Here is a 21,713-nt window from a genome sequence, read left to right as displayed (position 1 = left end):
AATTTAGAACTACTTATATAAATGATTTATAATTCTGGCAGCGCATCTGAATTTGTATTGTAATTAATTAGAATCAGAAATCATCCGAATACTGTTTAAATAATAAAAGAAATAAAGAACATTACATTTTTCTTCCATGAGATTTGGTGTATGGGTGAGCACAAATTTTTTATCGTGTTTAACAGTCCAAACACAAAAAAATTATCACAAATAAAAAAAATATATATAAAGACCCCTCTTGTGATATTAAAATGTTAAAAAGAAAACTTAAAATAAAACACCTCTTGTAATATGAAAAAAATTTAAAAAAATCACGTGATACCAAAGTTGGTGGTACACACGTGCTGACCGCAAATATGGGTCTAAAAGTTATATTTTTTTTACAATTTTACCCTTATCTCTCCTATAATATAATACTATATATAATTTAATAAATCTTAAAATAATAGATAAATATTTTATTAATAATAAAATATATTTTATATGTATATTATATTAATATTTTTAATATAATAATTTTTAATTATATAATTAAATTAATTAAATTTTTTTTTTTAATTTGCAGCCGTCGCTGCTGCTGAGGAGGCATTGCCCTTCTCACCCGTAGCCAACGGTGGTCGCCCAACAGAGAGGGAGATGGCAGTAAGGGCGATCACTATCGCCCATCAGATCTAGGTGACAGACGCCCTCCGCTTCTGGGCGATGCTGTCACTCAAACGGGATGCAGCAGCAAATCCTTTGCCCCCTTTGTGGGGGCGGCAAGGGGGAGCAGGATAGGCGGGTAGGGTGGCGTGGCGGTGGGGTGATTATTATATTTTAAAGATAATATTTTTATTTTTATAAATTATAATAATACAGAAAATATAATTATATCTAACATGTCATCTAACTCATTTTAAAAGCCAAGTAGGACTAAAATCCTCCAAAAAGAAAAAAATTAAAAATTGACATGTCATATCATTTTTGGGTCAAAAATTAAAATTTTGAGCCACCAAGTACTAAATTGTCATCAATTAAAGTTAATGAATAAAAAATATATATAATTATCAGATTAAAATTAATAGTGAACATAATTAACAGACAAAAAAGTATTTTTTTTTCCATATCAAGATTTTAATTTCATATATCATAGGTATATTTTAATTAAAATTTATATAATATTATATATATATATATAAAATTTTCTCATATGTATGAAGGGGTATTTTAGTCATTGCCCCTAAAATATAGGCCTAGGTTGACCAGGGGGCAATGTGAGTCATTGTTCATAATATAAGAGTAATGTTTTATATTTAATTTTATAGGGGGCTTTTTTATATTTTTTCATGTCACAGGAGACCAAAATAAATATAACCCCAAACAAAAATATATATTTTGATAGGTAAACGTGGGTACAATCTCTAGCTAATCTTTTGATTCTTCTCTTGAAGGATGTATTTCGCAATTTCAAAGGTAAAATCTTCTTGTAAATCTTCCTTTGACTTGGTTTGAATTTCTATAACACAAAATGGGAAGCAAGAATTGTCTATACTCAGTGAGATAATACTTGGTTACAAGGATAGCAAAATGTAGATATAGAGTAGGGATTTCACAAATAAAACTTCCTGATATTATAAGCGTTCCACGGTCGAGAAAGCCTTATAGAGATCCTCTGCTTGCTCTTTCTCATTAATTAAACATCCTCCAGGTTCATGTACTTTCCTGCATGTCTATGAAGTCAATGGTTAGTTTCTTAGCTAGAGACTCAAAAAGAGGGCCTCCACCGAGTCCATGGGTGAATGCACTAACCAGCACCTCCTCGTGAGTTTTTGGAACCTCAAGGATGGTTATGTTGAAGCGCTACACGTAGGCTCTTAGAGTCTCATTCTCTTCCTACTTGACGCAAAAAGTCTGATAGTCGATTTTTGGTACTTCTTGCTGCTAGCAAATTGGTGCTGGAATAGGGTGCTAAATTCTACAAAAGATTTAAGTGACCTAGCGGAAAGCTAGTCAAACCATTGTTGGGCAGAATTCGTTAGCGTAGTAGGGAAGACACGACGCATAATGCCATCAGTATACTTGTGCAACGAGGCTGCATTTTTGAACTTTTAGATATGTTCGACTGGATCAATGGTACCATCGTAAGCAGATAAGTATGAAGGTGATCGAGAATGAGCAGGGAGTTCCCTCGCCATGATGTGTTCACTGAAATGGACTTCTCGCTCAACAGGCAAGATTTTTTTTGTCACTTTCTGGTTGCCAGATGCCAGGGGGCTCATTTGCCATCAATCTAAAATGTGTTGGCAAGTTATATGACATGTCAGTCCAGCTATATGATGATGTGTCTAACTAAAATATTATTGTTTATTCAGCCTATCAATCTAATAAAGTAACAGATAAGTCTATAAACCTTGCCCCGCTGACTAATAAACTAATCGTTAGAGCACAGGCATGTGAACTTGGTCATCATCTTACATCGGAAAATGTGAAAGAAGTGCCATCATTGTGATGCTTTGCAGTGTCTTCGTGAGAAGATGATGTAAGCATCAAGACAAAATGGATAAAAGGGCAAACAATAATGCCCAAGTATGATTGAGAATTTGAGTGAAGGGATGAATATATCCCCATACCCATGTTTGCCAAATTCTCAATTACCAAAATGCTCTCACCATATAATCTTTTTAGTTAAGACAATTCAAAAAAAATCTAATAAAAGTATGTCGTGGATTTGAATTTTTGCAACAAAGCGTTTGGTCAGGTCATAAATATATTTTCTGACTTATATGTATTGATTCTTACACGCGGGTTAATATTATTTTTGGTCTTTTAATTATTTAAATTTGATCCCTCGTATTTAAATCTTATTAAATTTAGTCCCTGATATTCAGAATTTCATAAATTTTAGTTCTCATTGTTAAACATCTGTTAAGACTACCGAAATTGTCAAAACAAAACACAAAATGTATAAATTGCTCATGAGAGTTCGAACTCAGACATGTTCCCTAAACAATTGGTGGATTCAACAATTAACCATACATATTTTATTTTTTTAATTAAAATATAACATCTATACTTATATGAACAATGAAATTTAAAAAGAAAAAACATCTTAAAATCATGTTGAAAACTCTCAATACCAACCAAATTCAACTTAATAACCATCTCAAATTCCTATACAATTCCTACGTGTCCGATAACAAAGAATTAAAATACAACCAATTAAAATAACACAAATATCATATAATGCCATAAACACGATGCAAAAATGCATAAAAAAGGACATAAATGTCAATAATTAAATACATAAAAGTAATGTCATCAAATACATAAAGTTTCTACTCCAGCTATTATGAAGGGAGACATGAATTTCATCATTCTGCCAAATCTAGCTGCAAAGTTAATCAACAATATATATATATATATATATATGTATATATTTATAGTAATTCTGTTAGTTTTAACGAATACTTAGCTATGAGGACTAAATTGATCAAATCTTGAAAGATGGGGGACTAAGTCTGATAAGGAATAAATATAAGAGATTAAATTCGAACAAGTGGCATAATTAAGGGACCAGAAGTGATATTAACCCATTCTTACACGATTAAACCTTAGTTTATTGTGATTGTCAATCAATAATTATATATGTTGATTTTCATGTAATTAGGCGTTATTGTTTTGTGTTTGTCCATCAGCTATAGAGATGGTAACAATTGCATACACTTTAAAAAATAAGAATTATTGGCTATAATTTTAACAGTTATGGACTAAAAACTGTGGTAAATACTTTTTATTGACCATCGTTTAATAAAATCGATGCAAAAATATACATTTTTTTACTAATAAAAAGTTATTAGCCATGACAAATGTTTTAGCCACCCTCGCAGATACCACGGCCAACAACCATTGCATGACCATAGTTAATGACTATTTACTATGGTTATTTTGTTTTTATTGCCATAATTGAAAGTTGCATTTTTTGTAGTGATAGATGCACGTGGAATCATTTTAAGCGAGCTTATGAAGTGTTGCCCTTTCTTTCCCATTACGTAATATATATCTATACTATATAAAAAGAAAAGGTCTTTTTCTTTAATAAATGACGGTTATGACACTACAATACCAATTTTAGTATTATGTCAATAATGCCCCTAAGTTCATTTTCTTTTCTTTATTGCTTTTTTTTTTCTTTTTTAGAAATATGATGTGTTAGTTTATATATACATAATTATCATAATATATTTTAAAACTAAAAATATTATTTACTATATGCATGCAGGGACGGCATGCCATGACGGCTAGTATAAAAAAAAAAAGTCATTCCACACTAAAAAATGATGGTTAATGAGACAACTGCATCAATTTTTTGTGAAGTCAAAAATGCCCTTCATGACAAAATAGCTAAGTTATTCAACTTTTAAAAAATTTACATTAATTGATAAATTATTATTTTTTTATTAATATAATATACTAATTTATATATTTTACTTTTATTTATAATTTATTTTAAAAAAATATTTATTATATGCACATAACAACGACTTACCACCTCAAAAAAAATCAATTCACATTATTAGGACTTGATGCTAAAAATAATTATTAAAGATTCCATTTTTTAGAAGAAAAAATAGAAAGTGTGCCCACCACCAAAAATAAATAAATATATATATATATATATATATATATAAATGTAGTGTGGGGATTAAATTTTGACAAATTTTGGTAAAGAAAAAGCCATGTTTGCAAATTTCTTGATGCCCATCATGCCTACCTTAATTTTAGCTTTCAACATGCCCATTTGGGCCCACCACATTGATGCTCTACAATACTAGGTAGGTGGTTACATTGTTGTTTGCAATGGTGAATGATGCAAGGATAATGGATTATCGATTTTGATTAACGGATGAATTTATTTTTAATGAAAATAAATTTTAAAAATACTAGATGTAATTTTTTAAATTACAGAAAGTCTACGTATAAGAGAGTATAATTATATCTTTTTTTAGAAAAACTTTTTACTAGACAGATTTCTTTAAATGACCCTCTCGTTTTCCTTCTTTCTTTTTCTTTTTTTGAGGAATTAAATTCTTATTTCTTTTGCGTTCCTACCTTTTATGAGTGTCGTTAACAGAGACACACTCGATGAATATGTGCTTAAATATATTTTATATGAAATTTAAAATATTTATGTATTTTTATATTTTATTACTAAATTATTTTTTTGATTAATTACAATAAAGATATTGTGGAAGAAGTGTGAATAATAAAATTGGATAGCAGAAAGAGAAATTATATGTTTGGAAGAATAGGTAAAGAGAAAAAAAAATAACAAAAAACTCCAATGTAAATATTTTTTACGTCGGATTTATTTAATCAATATATTAAATGTCAGAAAATTACAGTCTATCTATCTGTGATAGGGAAATAACCCTCTTATTTGAACAAAAACACAAATATATTTTCCTCAATTTCTTAAAAATGTGCAAAGTGCCTCTTCACACACACGTGGTGTGCATCACGCGCTTTGGATGCGATTTTACTTTATTTGTAACTATAAAATGATTATAAAAACTACAAAAAAATGGGGGAAATCGCCAATCTAAAACGGGGAAGGGGAAGGAGGAGGTGGAGAAACAGGCGGAGGGGGGTTGGAGGAAGATGACAGTTTTTTTTTTATATATAATTATTTGTATTTTGTTAATATTTTTATAAAATTTATATATAGATTATATATGTGAAAATAAATTTTCCAACAATTGCATTAGAAAAATAAGGTGTCGCTGATAGTTTTAAGTAACATTTGATTTGAACCGTATATTATTAAAGATAAAATATGAACAATCAAACTTTTATATTAAATAAAATTCAACAATTGTGAAATAAAAATAAAAAGAAAAAAAAAATTCGAGCGTCCACAACACCACTCACGTGAAGAGGGATACTGTATACTTTTTTAAAACGTTGAGAGAGGCAAAGTGATGTTTTATTTTGTACAAGAAAACTATTTACCTATTTTTCGTATCACAGATATATAAAATTTACCCTATTAAATGTATATGAAATGTGGTTAGAACCCCTCGCCTCATAGCAATATACCCTTCTGTACTTTTTAAAGTGAAGCAATTTACCTCTCTGTATAAAGAGATAAATTGCTCTATTTTAAAACTCATAGGGGGATAAATTATTGTATTTTAAAAAAAACAGGGAGGTAAATCGCTATTTATTTTTTTATAAGAGGATAATTTGCTCATTTACGATGTCACAAGGGGGTTGCTTGCATTTTTTCCCTTTGAAATGTACTATTTTTTACACCTATTAAATTAATTTTCCATCAATAATTCTTTATTTATTCATATTCAAGTTTAGTTCATTTTTTCACTTTTGAATTAGTTATTCAATTTATCTTTAATTTTAATTTTAAATAAATTATAATAATAAAAATCTAAATTATGCAAATGCATCGAGTATGATCTGATTACTTGTAGTATTTATATATTAAGCCTTAACCCTTAGAGCAACTAACTTTGGTTGTCGTAATATTGATAAATAATAATAACTCATATAAAAGTGAGACAGTTAATCACATAAAGTGAGTCAAATACCCACACGCGTCCAATAGAACTCAAAATCATGACGCAAATTTGTTTCCAATTTTAACCTTAATCAACAAGACTCAGAAGCCACTGAAAATGAAGCAAATTGATCTTTGTTCATTATATTGTTTTGTGTAATTACGAATATCTTTACATTCCAGTCAAAGTTTAGGTCATTACATTCCTGACTGAGTGAGCTTCATTTTATTTGTTTAGCTGCTCTCGGTGACTGGCAATTCTCGAGTTCTTTTAATTTAGGGATAATTACAACCCCTCCCCTCATGTTTGTGGTGTACTTACACGTAAATCTTTTATTATTGGAGAAAGTACATCTAGAAGTTTGTTTTCTTCTAGCAAAAAGTCCCTCCGTTAGTTAAACTTCACTGAATTTGTTGATATTAACAAAAAAATCAGAAACAATCTATATTCACCTACGATTGACTTATTACTGATTTATAACATGTCAAATAAATTTTTCAGTGAATTTTGACTAACGGGGGACTTATTTGTTACAACGGAAGCAAACTTAAGGAGTGCTAGATATAATTTTTCAAATTACTGGGAGTTTAATCTATTAATATTCTTTCATACTGATATTGAACTCTCTAATATCTAATACTTTTGATATTGTCCACATACGGAGAAGTGCTGAATTATGCTGCGAAAAACTTACTACAGCAAGCATGTGGAGTACATGGTTTAAAGTCGCGGTATAGACGATAATGTTAGTACGTATTGTATCGCATCGGTTGCGATGTCGATCGGACGATACGAAACAAAATATTATACAATACTCGAAAATTTTTCAAAAAATAGTAAAATTATAAAAAAAAGTATAAGTATTACAAATTACTATATAATATTACAAATCAAAATTTTTATTACATTGATAAATTAATTATAGAAGCACTTATATAAGAAATTAATACATAAGAATAAAATATATATCATTATAACATCGGATATTATCCGCGATACCAAATAATTTTGATAATCATGGAGAAAGGTGCTCTGGAAATAGACAAGCAATGCAATTTTATTATACTCGGTTGATAGAACATGAAGAAAGTGCACTAGATCAGAACTGAAAGAATTACAGATGTGCAGAATACAGCATAGTTCCTATATACCTGCCTTATTATTTTGTAGGGCCCTACTTGTCAAAATATCAGTTGGATAGTGAGGTAGAGCACTTCAGATTTCAGACATTAAGGTTGTCTTCTGCTTCAGGACATGTAGGATAAATATGAATGTGATTTACAATGGACATAATTGTAAATTGAAGACTGAAAATGGTCCAGTTCTGTTCGATGACTTGAACGTAGCCGTTTTTCGCTTCAATGTCAGATAAAGGCCAATTGGTGAATGCCGGAAAAAAGGAAAAAGAACCGTCTGAGAAGCGGAAGTATCCCTTCGGTGTTTTGTGCTCCAAGTTTTGTTTTATCCTTCTGTTTTGCTTAAGCACTTGCGGTGTATTTACATGTGCATCGACATGCTACCGTCTTAGAAAAATAAACACCAATTGCGACATAAAGTAAACTCAAAAGATAATGGAACTGTAGGGCTCATGTTAAGTTGGAGACTTACTGTCAATCTAGCAAACATTATTCATGCAGTAACCCTGAAGCTCAGACAGCAGTAAAATGAGAAGCCTCAGATGGCTGTTTGATCTACATCGATTTCGATTTCTTTAACATGTTTTATCAATTTTAGTTTCATATTCAAGATTCATTGTGATTCTGACTTCTACCTTTATATGTTTGTAGTTTTTCTTTATAGTTACTGTGCCATGAACTATTTTCTGCTTGCATGATTTTTTTTGTTAAGTTCACCAGCATTAAATGTCCGATTATATGAGCAATGAAACAGTAACTTCATCCATTGGATCAAAATTCCCCTGAAATTGGATCTTGAGTTGACCTGAAACTATCGGCTAAACTAATGACACAGTTGTTTCCAGTTTCCTTCCCCCTGTGATTTTGCAAATTCGATGTTTTGTTCCGTCAAGAGGTTTAACAAATGAATATCTGTGCTGTTTCTCTTTCTTCTTCCTCTGTTCTGCAGTTTAAGTTAGATGTTTTTTGCCTGTTAGATTTTTAGCAGCTCGTTTTGGAAGCAGGTGACATCTGCTGCCTGACATGTATCGGGCAAAGTTAAAATGTGGAAACAGTTATGATGCAAATGAGATGGTGGTCCAATGTTTACGGCCCTGTTAGTGATGTTAACGGTTGTGATACTGACATAGATGATGTGTTCTTCTTAAGCATTGGAGAAAATCTGGCATGTGATCTGAGCATCAGCATAACATGTTAGCGGTAATGGATATAAAAAGTGATAACCGCTGTGGGATTAGGCGTTTACAGCACTTTGCTTTTATTTTGAGCTACTTTAGAGAAACAAGCTTCATGCTTGAAATCACTATACCGTCTGAGGACGTTTCGACATGTTTGTGATGTTATTCAAATGCAAAAAGTATATGCAAATGTCTTCCGAGAAAAACAGTAGTTTGAATGTATATTCTTTCTTTCTTAATTGACTAACAGAGATGTGGTCTTGAGTATATTCTTCGTCCAGGTCCATTGAACTAGACTAGAAATTCAAAATTTGTATGACAAACCCCTCGTCGTTAAGTACCACATAGTTAAGAAAACCTGCCTGATTCCAACGTAAATTGATGTTTTGGGTTGAGTCCTATACAAAGACGTTTGAAGGTATGGTGGCATTGCAAGTTTATGCTATGGTCTTGCTCGGACATCCAATCGAAGTTAAGTCTCTTACTTTCAGATTTCGTGCATATCTACAAAGTCAGACTGTCTTGTTTTCTCAATGTTGCATGGACAGATCTCGTGACATCCATCATGGAGCGTTGCCTAGTCCATACACAAATGCACCAAAGGAATATCTTCTGCACACCTAATTTAATGGCAGAGTGCATTTTCTTGGAAGTGATAAGACGGCTAAAATTACTCTTCTGGGACTTGACAGTTCTAAGGTAACATAGCCAAATTCCTGTTGGTTTCAGCAAAAACAACCAAACTACAAATTTTGATCACAGTTCTTGGACATTTGAGTGTGGATGGCGTGTTTGTCCATCACAGTTTTTCAAATTGTCGGCTGCTTATGCTGCTCGGATAACACTTATTTAACTAAGAAAATATGCAGACAACAATGAGATGGAAGTTTTTCTTCTTACCAATACCGGCAATGTTCTTGTTTTGGGTTGCATGAAAATACAAAAATATGGATATTGAAAACTGAAGGTAATGATTAGTGCACAGGTGCAACGCAAACCAGCCGCTACTGTAATTTAAATGAGAAAGCATGAGTTTTGGCATAAGTCTTGAATCTGTAAAGTTACAGTGAAATAAGAATAAGTTCTCATCCTGAATAACTCAACATAATTGAAATAAATGCAGCACAAACCAAACTGAATGGGGCTATATAGCTGTAACATAAACGAATGTTTTGCCAATTTTCAGGCTCTGGGCTTGATTCTACCCTCGTTTGCCAGCTTGAAGAGCTGTGCTTGTGCTGCTGCAGCCTTGTTTGAGCTTAGTGCAGCAACAAAGCTGTCCCTGACATGTGTGGTTGTGTAAGGAAATTTGGGGTGTGTCATGGAGTTGAGCAAAGCAGCTGTGCCTTCCCTGTAGAGTTCTCCAACCCCGTCTGCACGAGTGTTTGAAAGAGCCTGTAGCAAGTTCATGTGAGCTCCAGTCCCCGGCAAACTAGTCACGCCAAATGCATTGCCAATTGTTGCCCACCAGCCAAACAGACCCCATATCAATGTTGGGTGATTCCTCCAGTAACTGCATTTTACAGGCAAAATTAAAACAATTACAGCGTTCGGTTCATAGTGGATGATACTTTATAGAGTTCATGAGTTCACAATTTATTTAGACACGAAATTTTTCACTCACGTGCAAGTAAAAGGTGGAGAGTTTGGATCGAATGGAAATGGCGGTGATGGTATTGTGATGCTGGGAGTGCTTGGAGTTCTTGGGACGACATTTGGAGCAGTTGGTGGGCTAACGATGGTTGGTGTCTTTGGGGTTGAGCTTGGAGGAGAATGATAGTACCCACTGCCGCTTCCTTTTGGTGGCGATGGACTAGGGTCATGATGCCCTCCACTCCCTGGATTACCACAGTTAGCCGGTGGTGTACCTCCGTAGCTGCCATGCGAGGGTGTGGGGGGTGCATGGCCACCTTCCGAACCATGTGAGGGAGGGGTATACGAAACTGTGATCAGGAAAACAGAGATGTTAGTTCGGAATTTTGCACTTTCAGCCGCACAGTTTCACAGAAGCACTTGCCCTCAATTTTTTTGAGTGGCAAAAGATGGTATAAAACTAAAGACAACACAATTCATGATGCAAGAAACAGCGTAAACATCAAAATCAATATTCTGCCTGTTTGGCATGCTTTCTCTATGTGTTTGTGTGTATATGAAAGTGTGGCAGGATATGTCCATGCAAACATAGATAACCTGTGGGAGGAGTGCTTGTGCTAGGAACCGGAGTGTAGAAGAAGTTCTTCTGATCCTCAAAGCCGATAGCAGACACGACAGGCATCACCAAGTTTTGGGAAAACAATGCAGCCACAGCAGCCCACAGAAGCACTGATGCCGGCTTACTTCTCTTCCTCTCCATCGCCAGCGTCTTTCAAAACCCGCAAGAAACGATCGAAAGACAAGCAAGACAGAGTGTTTGATGGTGATGATGGCCCAAGCCCGAGCGGTGTATATAAAGAGCTGTCAGACACTGAAGTAAATATAAGCAGGTGAGGAAGTATGTGAGTTAGTTGTATGTTGTTGGTAGCATTTAAACTGTTGCATCAAGCTATTGTTTTTTATTATCTTAAACCCTCCATGTTTGTGAAAAAGACCAGCTGCAAAAATTTAAAATCTTTGCACATTTTTTGGACATGGGACACCCCAACATATAGCTATCATTCTACCTCGTCTCCAGATTTATTACAAGATCGGTATGTAAAAGTGGTAATAAGAAACTGAGTATAGGCCAGTTTTCTGACTGATAAGAGATTTTGCAGTTTTTCCTTTACATATTTCGTAATAGGTTGTTAGTCGTGATTACCGCAAAAACTTTGCCATGACCAAATACAGTTTTCATGGTTAATAAGTTAAGTTTTTACATCGATTTTTATTTAACTGTGATTAATAATAATTATTTACTGCGACTTCAATCCATAACTAATAAAATCATAACCAATAGTAATTAGTTTTCTAATGTTTCCGGACTCTCTACTTGAAGTTTCTCCTTTGCTTGTTTGTCATTGCCAAACTGCTTTAGGTGTTATCAATAACTGTTGCTGGGACCACAGTAGAAATAAGGCACTTGAATGCTTTACAATTTAAATTTTAAGTTGCAGTGTTGTGGGGAAATTGCATTTCTTTTGAGCCCGTATATTAAGGTTAATATACTTTCCGTTTCATTAGTTACAGAATTTTTATTAATGGTCCCATGAGTTATTAAAATCCTCACTTTTTAGTCTTCTCGTTATATTTCGGTAGTATTTTGATGGAAAATATCATGTCTTTATTCCAAAAAATGAATAGTTAATTGGCACATACATGTGACGATAAGTGTACTAGCTTCAAAATACGGAATGAAAAGTGTTATTTTCACCATTTTGCCAATACCTTCACTTGTTTTTGTAGAACTAGCGGTTGAGTCTTATAATCTTGCATTAGAGCCAAGTTCACAGTAAAGAGAATTGTTGACGTGTGTGATATAAGAAATATAATATTTAATTATGAGTCATTATCATAAACATTAATAAATAATATTAATGAATAGTTATTGATCACGGCCAGATGTTGGTCATAGTTTTTGAGAAGGTGGCTAAAATATTTGTCAAGCCATGATAAATACTTTTTATCATGGCTCTTAGCTGTAGTTTTTATTTATTTTTTTTTTCCGTGTTGAAAAAACTAATTTTTGGCATTACTTTTATTAAACTATGGGTAATAATAGTTATTTGCAACAATTTTTAGCTATATCCATTAATATTAGTCAATAGTAATTTTTTTCTAGTGCACTGTGTTTCACAGACTATTGTGAGATTTTCTGGATTCGTATCCAGTTTTCTAGAGGGAAAACATGATATTGTATTTGAATTGATGGATTAGAGTAAAAAATTTCAAATTTACAGTATCCATTATTTGTTTGAATAATTATATATTACAAAGAATTTCAAATGCTTCAATTCTCATTTTCAGCTATATTTTTAATAGTATTGTTATGAATTTTAAATTCACCTAACGTAAATTCATTTGAACTACGTTCAAAATCCAATTTGTCCATTCAAGTCGAGACTTAATGCAATTTATCCTCCTGTGATATTGCAACTACCTTCTTACATAAAGAGGTAAATTGCTTGATTTTAAAAAATATAGGGAGAGTAAATTCCTGCATTTTAAAAACTATAGGGATAAATTGCTAATTTTTTTTTTCATAAAATGATAATTTGCTCATTTGTAATATTAGAGCGGATTGCGTGGATTTTTCCCGTTCAAGTGGAGCTATCAGTTTGGACCCGAACATCGGAAACCATCCAACTCTTTTCAACACGAACGGATCACCTCCACGTTCGATAGCAAGTATGTGCAACATACCAAGACGGAATCATAACGACTCGACCGTCGGAAGCTCAAGAAGACAGGGATGCAGCCAACCACAAGAAATAATACCTAGTTTTTAAGCTCACTGATTGCTGTGGCAGAGAAGTAGTTGTGTTAGAAGCCCTAAACTGATGGAGGGGGGCTGAAAATAATGCAGGCAGTAAATGAGAGCAGCAGCAAACTTCATATCAAGAAGCTGAGGTTTCACCTCTGTCAATGACACTCTTTTTGCACCAATGTTAATGTAATTTAAAGGGGTTGTTCTGCCTCTTATGGATGTTTAAGAGACAGCTGGTGTTGCACCCAAGCTGTCGTGTGCATTTATGGAGGCTGAATTGCGCTTTTAGTCGCATATGATCGGGGTTCAATTTTTTAGTTTTCTGCTTTACGTACGAAATTCTTGAAATGGTCCAAAATTGAAAAAACTCGACACGTGTAGTCATCTGCTTTACGGAATTTTAAAAAATGATCTGAAAGTTGAGAAAACTCAATGCGTTTAGTCATATGCTTTACGGGATTTACAAGACTAAAAGTGCCGAGTTTTTTTAATTTTGGGACAATTGTTCAATATAGCATAGAACTAAACATATCAAAAAAATTTCACTTTTGAGATTATTTTAAAAATCTCGTGAAACAAAAAATTAAAAAAGTGTCGAATCCCCATCCTATCCTATGCGACTAAAAGCATAATTTCTCCCATTTATGGATGGCCTGCAATCACACTAAGAATATGAGTGAATTGGGGGAGAGAGTGACCCCATTTTGATTGTATTGAGCTGTGTGTGCAAATAACATAATAGGGGCAGTTGGTTGTGTGGGCTTTTACTTTGCTGCCATTGGCTGTGTCGGAGCTTGATGAGCTTGCAGTATCAATAAGTATCATATCATATATATATGATATTATACTATATATAAAAGTATGAATACAAAGTATTTGTTTCTCTTATGAAAAGAAACCAATATCCTTATTTAAATAATATTTTTAATAATACGAAGAAAAGATATAATTTTTCACTATAATTAATTATTATATATAGTCAAAAAAAAAATAATCATGGTAAATTTAAACCAACCACGGCTTCGTCATGGCCACTAGCAGTTGTTTCTACAAGTATAGCTGGCCATAGCTAACGTTTTGGATATGGCTAAAAATTCACGACGAATAATGATGAACCGTGATAAAAATATAAGTTTTTACTTTGATTTTGTTTAGTTGTAATTAATAGTATTGATTTATCAAGATTTTTAATCGGAGTGAAAACACAACTTTTATGTAGTGTAATAAATAAGATTTAATTAAGAAATAAAATAAAATTCTATTGAAGAAGAAAACTCTTTAGTACTCCTAATTTCTCTAAACTTCCGATATATAATTATTTAGTAGGCCGAATTAATATCTCTAAACTGCGTATATATAACTCAAGGATGAAAATATTTCCAGCTAAAATAAAATAAAAGGATAAATAAAATTCATCCAATTAATTTTCAAAAAAGGATTTTATAAAATATAAATTATTTTTTGGTCACTATAATGTGAAGGTAAATGGGAAAAATGCAAGCAACCTCATTGTGATATCGCAAATGAGCAAATTACTATTTTATAAAAAAAAATAACGATTTACCTCCTTATATTTTTTAAAATATAATAATTTACCCCCCTATGATTTTTAAAATGAAGCAGGGAGGTAAATTGCTTCATTTTAAAAAGTATAGGGAGGGTAAATTGCTATAATTTTTTCATAGAAGGGTAATGTGTTCATTTTCAATATCACAAGGAGATAAATTGCTATTCATAAAATAATGAATAATGCGATTTGTGTATTAAATTGTAGACATACTATTTAATAGAGAACATAGTACTAATAAGTATCACAAAATGTAATTTCAAGAAGGGAAAATTGCATAACATAATCCTCTTGTATTGTAGAAATTCAGCTAAAAATTCTCTATATTAAAAATATAGGCAAAAAATTCCTTGTATTTTTTAAAATATTATACACGCTAGCTCCCTTTCCGTTTGTTTTACTTAACGACGTTAATTTAATTTTTAATTTCTCATTACACTCTACATAGGTTGGCAATGGGTGTAGTCGTCCAGATCTGGCTGATGGCGCCCGTCGCTACCTACATCAGGGCATCGCCACCAAATTTGGGAGGTGAGTGGCCGCGGAGAGGAGGGAAATGAGAGGTAGCGGGAACAGGCGGAGGCGGAGACTTGGGGAAGACAACGTTGTTTTGTTATTCTTTTTTTTAAAAAAAATAATTTATTTATTTTTATTTATTGTATTTTTTAATTTGAAAAAAAAAATTAATATAATGAATTAAATTAATTATGTATTTTTCTAGTTTAAATATAATTATAGTGAAACATTAAATTTTATTTACTTAATTTATATAAATAGTATAAGTTCAAAATATATTCAACACAAAATCAGATTAACTAATAATATTTAGAAATAAAATTATGTATTTTAATTTTAAAAATTTGATATTTTTATATGTATACTAATTTTACACATAAATATTGTTGAATATCAATTGTTTATATTGTATTTATATATTTTTCAGTAAAATATGAAAAAGTAAAGAATTATCCCAAAAAAAGAAAAGACGGGATAATAGGATAGATGTAATTTTGTCCATTCAGAGATATCAAAAATTGGTAATAGGTCAAAATGTTATTCCGCTCTCATTTATAGCACGTATAGCCAACTCTTTATTTTTTAGGAGATTTTTTTGCAGGGTTTATAATTATAGAAAGTCTTTTTTTACTGTTTAATTGACACACATAATTTTAACAATTTTCCTAGCTACAAAACAATGGGCTATTTTGCAATTTTCCCTTTAAAGAATGTGATGAAATACAAATCTTCAAGAAATCAGAAAATAGTATTCGATCAAAAAAAAAAAAAAAGAGATATTGTATATAAGAATATGTTGAAGTGAGAAGATGAAGAATTTAACTTTACATAGTATTAAAACAAATAATCATATTTAAAACAAATATATGGGTAGGCTTAAAAAAATATTGAATAGACATCAATTAAAGTAAGACCTTAAAATTGTTGGATTCTAACTTAGTAAAGGAGCAACAATTATACATAGAAATGAGCTAATTGTATTGAAAAGTTAAAAATGAAAAAGCTAATAAATAAGTAAGAGAAAGAGAAATACATTTTGTTGGAATAATGTTGTAAGGATAAGTTAAAGTTTAGGAAAAAGGATTGCCAAATATTATAATAAAAAAAATATAATTGCAGATAAAAATATCAATTTTTTGTTCAATTAAAATTTTTAAAAAATCCAAAAAATGACTGAATCTCTTACTAATTTATTTTTCAATATTATGTAATTAATCGTTTATCGACATTGTTACTTTTACTTTTATTTCTGTTATTTAATCAACAATTCATAGTATTGTTTTGAAATTCAATCACATATATATAGTGAAAGTTTTTTAAATAAAAAATACAAACAACCACGTTGGAACAAATAAACAATAAAGCAGTTAGAGATGTTGTTTTAACGAAAAAATGTAAACCGAGAACTTACAATGAGAGTTGTATTATAACAACTCTCATTCCGAAACTGAAAACTAATTGAATCATTGAAATATTCGATTTACTTTGAAGAAATTATACATCCCGTCTACAGTGCACTGGGTATTACGCAACTTCTTCCAAGATAAGACGATTTAGTTCTACCGGTATTGCACTATACCAAAGAACACCTCGAAAAACACTCGCAAACCTTACTGAAACAAGAGCTCAAATTTGGATGAGAGGTAGAGCCTGAGAGAGAAAATAAAGTGAGGAAGAGATGGTGTGTTTGAAAATGAAGAGGATCCAAACTTATATAGGCATCAGCAGCAACTAGGTAGTAAATTTCAAAATAAATTCGGACATTAATCCTCAGCAAAAACAGCCGGAACGGCCAATCAAACAATTAAAGACTGTTAAATGCAATTTTTTAAAAATATTTTGACTGAAAAAACTATTTTTGATCATGTCTGGATAAACACAAATGTTTCTGTTGCAAAAAAAATATGTCCTAAGGTTGAGACATTTGCCCCACACCCACGATAGCATTAGGATGGGCGGGCGACGACGCGCATATGGGGCAACCCCATGTTCACTCTAAACTCCATAACACTTCAAGTACAACTTCAACATTGAATTTAATATAAAGAGATTATTTTACAATAAACTTCTAATGTGGGACAAACTTGAGTGTAAAAATGCTCATCCCCACATACACTTATATACATATCAATTCCCAACCTTTTTTCATCATTTTTCTATGTGGGAAAAAGGCACTTTCTCTATTTCTATCTGAATTTCTAATCTATGGATTAACATGTAATTAAATTCATATTTTAGTCTATTTATTGTTACAAATTAGCATCATATCATGCCAATAATCCTCCACAAATTTATAGATTTGAACTCAAGCTTTTGTTACTTGCTTTCAACAATGGTAACTTTCAATTTGAACCAGGTCAAACAGAAGTAAGCCTTGAATTTGAGTCTGTGATTGTGATAGCGTTTGTCAGTAACAACAAGCCACCGACTTTGTGTTAATTTTTAGGGTTGACACTTTAGGCGATGTATCCTGAGCCTGTTCATGAATGCTTTCAGAAATAACCCAATTCCTTAGTTGCGGGCAAACAACTGCATCCACTTAATTGGGTATCTCCAGGGATGTATTGCTAGCATCTCGTCTAATTGACTTGACCCTATTTAGAGTTAAACTCTTACTATACTTGCATTATCAGCACCGTCCAGAATTATAGGGGATAGACTCCAGATACAAAGTATCAGTCTATTTTTTGTGCTCTAACATGTACTAAGACTTGTTAATACCACATTGAACCTTCTTTGTAGAATCCTCACTTAGAAGGTTAGGTTGCTATGGTAGATATGTCACTGATGGGTTTTCAGTTCCATCCCTAGTCTGGATTTTTGTACTTGTGACAGATCTAATTCTTCATCAAAGGATCAACCACATGGTTTTCTTTGTTCCCTTAAAGTCAATGCCTATAACTTTGTCCGACACTAATGCCTTTATAGATTTAAGTCTAACTTGCATTTGTTTTTTTGTCTTTTGGTTGTATTTACAACTTCAAACCTTTCAATTGTGGTTTGATTATCACAATGTACAATGATAGGATGAAGAGCCTGGCTTACAATGGGAACTTTTGATAACAACCCATACAACTTTCTGCTTTGGTATCAGTCGTATCCGACGCACATAACTCTGCTTCAAAAGTAGACCAAGTTATCAAAGTCTGTTTTGCAAACTTCCATGAGACTGCGCCCCCAACTAAGTTAAATACATATCCTGAACACCCATTACTTTTGGCTATCCAGCTAGCATCAATATATCCCTAAAAAACAACAGGGAATTTTCTATAATGTATGGTTAGTGATTTTGTGCTCTTCAAGTACCTTAGTGCACAGAACCTTTACTCTGGTGAAGTTCGTGCACAGAACCTTCTAGACAGTATGCGGCCGTCGGCGGAGGAGCCGTGAAGGATGTGAAAATCAAAACTTGAGGCTACTGTCGCCCAGGGTGCTTCGGTAGTTTTACACTTCTGGGCATCGTGGTGCGAGGCATCCAAGTACATGGATCAAGTGTTCTCCCACCTCTCCATCGATTTCCCTCTCGCCCGCTTCTTGAGGGTAGAAGTTGAAGAACAACCTGAAATTTCTGATGTATACTCGGTTTCTATTGTGCCTTACTTTGTGCTTTTTAAGGATGACAAAGCAGTTCATACACTAGAAGGAGCTGATCCCTCTAGTTTGGCCAACAAGGTTGCTAAAGTTGCAGGATCAATCAGTACTGAGGAGCCTGCAGCTTCGGCTGGCCTTGGGATGGCTGCTGGGCCCACTGTTCTTGAAACAGTGAAGGACCTTGCCAAATAGAATGGTGCATCACCGAGTCCTATTCAATTGCCTTCTAGTATAGGCGACGAGCTGAAGAAGAGACTTAAGCAGCTTGTTAATTCTCATCCGATCATGCTCTTCATGAAAGGCAGTCCTGAGTCCCCAAAGTGTGGTTTTAGTCAAAAAGTAGTTGATATCTTGAAGAAAGAAAAAGTTAAATTTGGAAGCTTTGATATCTTAACAGATAGTGAAATACGTGAGGGATTGAAGAAGTTTGCTAACTGGCCAACATTTCCTTAGCTTTACTGTAAAAGAGAATTGCTTGGTGGTTGTGATATTGCGTTAGTTATGCATGAAAGTGGAGAACTTCGGGAGATCTTTAGAGATCATGGAATCAATGTGTTTGATTGAAATGAGAGGAAACTCACTGAACCTGATGGTGGGAAGGGTGGCATTGTTGAAGCCTCGGGCTTGAGTACATCTCTTAGTGATCGCCTTTAGAGCCTGATCAATTCAAGTCCAGTCATGTTGTTTATGAAGGGGAGACTTGATGAACCGCGTTGTGGTTTCAGCCGTAAGGTTGTTGATATCCTAAGACAGGAGAAAGTTAACTTTGAGAGTTTCGACATTCTTACAAATGATGAAGTTCGTCAAAGTCTAAAAGTGTATTCAAATTGTTCAAGTTATGCTCAGGTATATAATATAGGGGAGCTTATTGGTGGATCAAATATAGTGTTGGAGATGCAAAAGAGTGGAGAGCTTAATAACTTGCTAGCGGAGAAAGGGATCTCTTTTAGTGATACTTTTGAGGATCGCTTGAAGCGGTTGATAAATTCTTCAGCAGTAATGCTTTTTATGAAAGGTACACCAGATGCTCCAAGATGTGGTTTCAGCTCAAAGGTAGTAAATGCCCTAAAGAAGGAGGGTGTGGAATTTGGTTCTTTTGATATTCTGACAGATGAGGAGGTGAGGCAAGGATTGAAGACGTTCTTGAATTGGCCAACTTTTCCTCAGTTATATTATAAACGGGAGTTGATTGGAGGCTGTGATATTGTGCTGGAACTGCATAACAATGGTGAATTGAAGGTTACCTTGTATGAGTAAATGAACTAAATAGCGAGCAAAAATATTTGCCGCATGAACCATGCATGTTGTCCCTCTTGGTCTCCTTTTGGTTTGCATGATATTAAGGAATAGCGATATTTCTAATTTACTGAGTGCATGAAAGTGTTAGCAGAATTTTGTGAAGCTATAACTGCTGTTCGATTCTTGTGGTATTAACTTCTCGTGTGATATATCCTGGACCTTGGTGGGATTGCTTGATATAAATTGTTAACCTATTGAAGGCTCTTACGACCTTTAAAAAAAAAAAAAGAGTATCTCAATACCTTATCCAAAGCTCCCCACTGGGTTCCGTCCGGACAACTAGTATATCTAGCCAGCTTTGAGATATAATAAGATATATTTGCTCTCGTGCTATTTGCCAGATACTGCAAACTCCCAATCATTTAGCAATACTTTAATTGTACTATCGGAACACCACTTTTATTTTTGAATAAAGCCACATAAGGATCATACTGAGTCTTAGCAATTCTACTGTTCAGATAACCAAATTTCTCAATTATCTTCTCAACATAATGAGACTGAGAAATGGCTATCCCATTAGTTGAACGATCAACTTGATACCAAGAATTATATCAACCTCACCCATATCCTTCATTTCAAATTTATTCTTTAAAAATGACTTGGTTTTGATTATTATATCTAAACATGATCCTATTAACAGAATGTCATCTACATACAGGCATAAAATAATAATTTTATCTCTTTTAACCTTTCTGTAGATACCTTTATCACTCTCATCTATGGTGAAGCCAAATGCAAGAATAGCTCTATCAAACTTTTCATGCCACTATTTAGGTGCTTGTTTAAGTCCATAGTGAGACTTAGCAAGTTTACAAACTTTGTGTTCATTGCCATGAGCTACAAATCCCTCAGGCTAATTCATGTATATTTCCTCCTTAAGTTCACCATACGAGAAGGCTATTTCACATCCATCTGATGAATTGGGAGAAAATATACTGAAGCAAGTGCTATGTGCACGAGCTACGGAGAATAGGTGTCAAAATAGTTTATTTCCTCCTTTTGTTTAAAACCCTTAGCCACCAATCTAGCGTTAAATTTATCGATAGTCCCATTAGGTTTCAGTTTCTTCTTAAAAATTCACTTATATCTGATTGTAGTACGCCCCGGAGGAAGATCGATTAGCACCCATTTTCTATCAGAAATAATGGAGTCCATTCACTGTTGGCAGCTTTCTTCCACTGCTTGATTTCTGAATATGCGATAGCATCTTTGAAGGTTACCGGATCATCCTCGATATTGTAAATGATAAAATCACTTCCAAAATCCTTGACAATCTTAACTCTCTTACTCCGTCTAGGTTCATCTGACTTCTAATTAGTTAGACTAGTACTACTAGAATTAACCCCCACATTTAACATCTTTTCCACATGTTCAGAAAGAGACGTGGAGGCAAGAGAGCCATCAAGGAAAACACTTGAAGGTATTCCTGCTTTCATAAAGAATACATCTTCTAGAAAAATAGCATCATGGAAT

The 21,713-nt window shown here is 33.2% G+C and overlaps 1 protein-coding gene and 1 pseudogene across 1 annotated transcript; one reads left to right on the top strand and one right to left on the bottom strand.

Annotated features, from left to right (window-relative positions):
- Window positions 1-9,878: 9,878 nt before the first annotated feature.
- Window positions 9,879-11,294, bottom strand: LOC105176844 (uncharacterized). The gene is made up of 3 exons (XM_011099776.3): window positions 11,056-11,294; window positions 10,490-10,808; window positions 9,879-10,378 (listed from the first exon to the last, which is right to left on the bottom strand). Exons 1-3 carry the CDS (start codon window positions 11,216-11,218, stop codon window positions 10,048-10,050), a joined length of 813 nt encoding a protein of 270 aa, XP_011098078.1. The 5' UTR covers window positions 11,219-11,294; the 3' UTR covers window positions 9,879-10,047.
- Window positions 11,295-15,289: 3,995 nt separating this feature from the next.
- On the top strand, window positions 15,290-20,236 carry LOC105177057 (monothiol glutaredoxin-S17 pseudogene; annotated as a pseudogene).
- Window positions 20,237-21,713: the final 1,477 nt, after the last annotated feature.

This window comes from Sesamum indicum, linkage group LG13, assembly GCF_026168435.1.
Source record: "Sesamum indicum cultivar Baizhima isolate 11 linkage group LG13, ASM2616843v1, whole genome shotgun sequence".
NCBI classification, from domain to species: domain Eukaryota; kingdom Viridiplantae; phylum Streptophyta; class Magnoliopsida; order Lamiales; family Pedaliaceae; genus Sesamum; species Sesamum indicum.
This window is presented reverse-complemented; position numbering and strand designations above follow the sequence as displayed.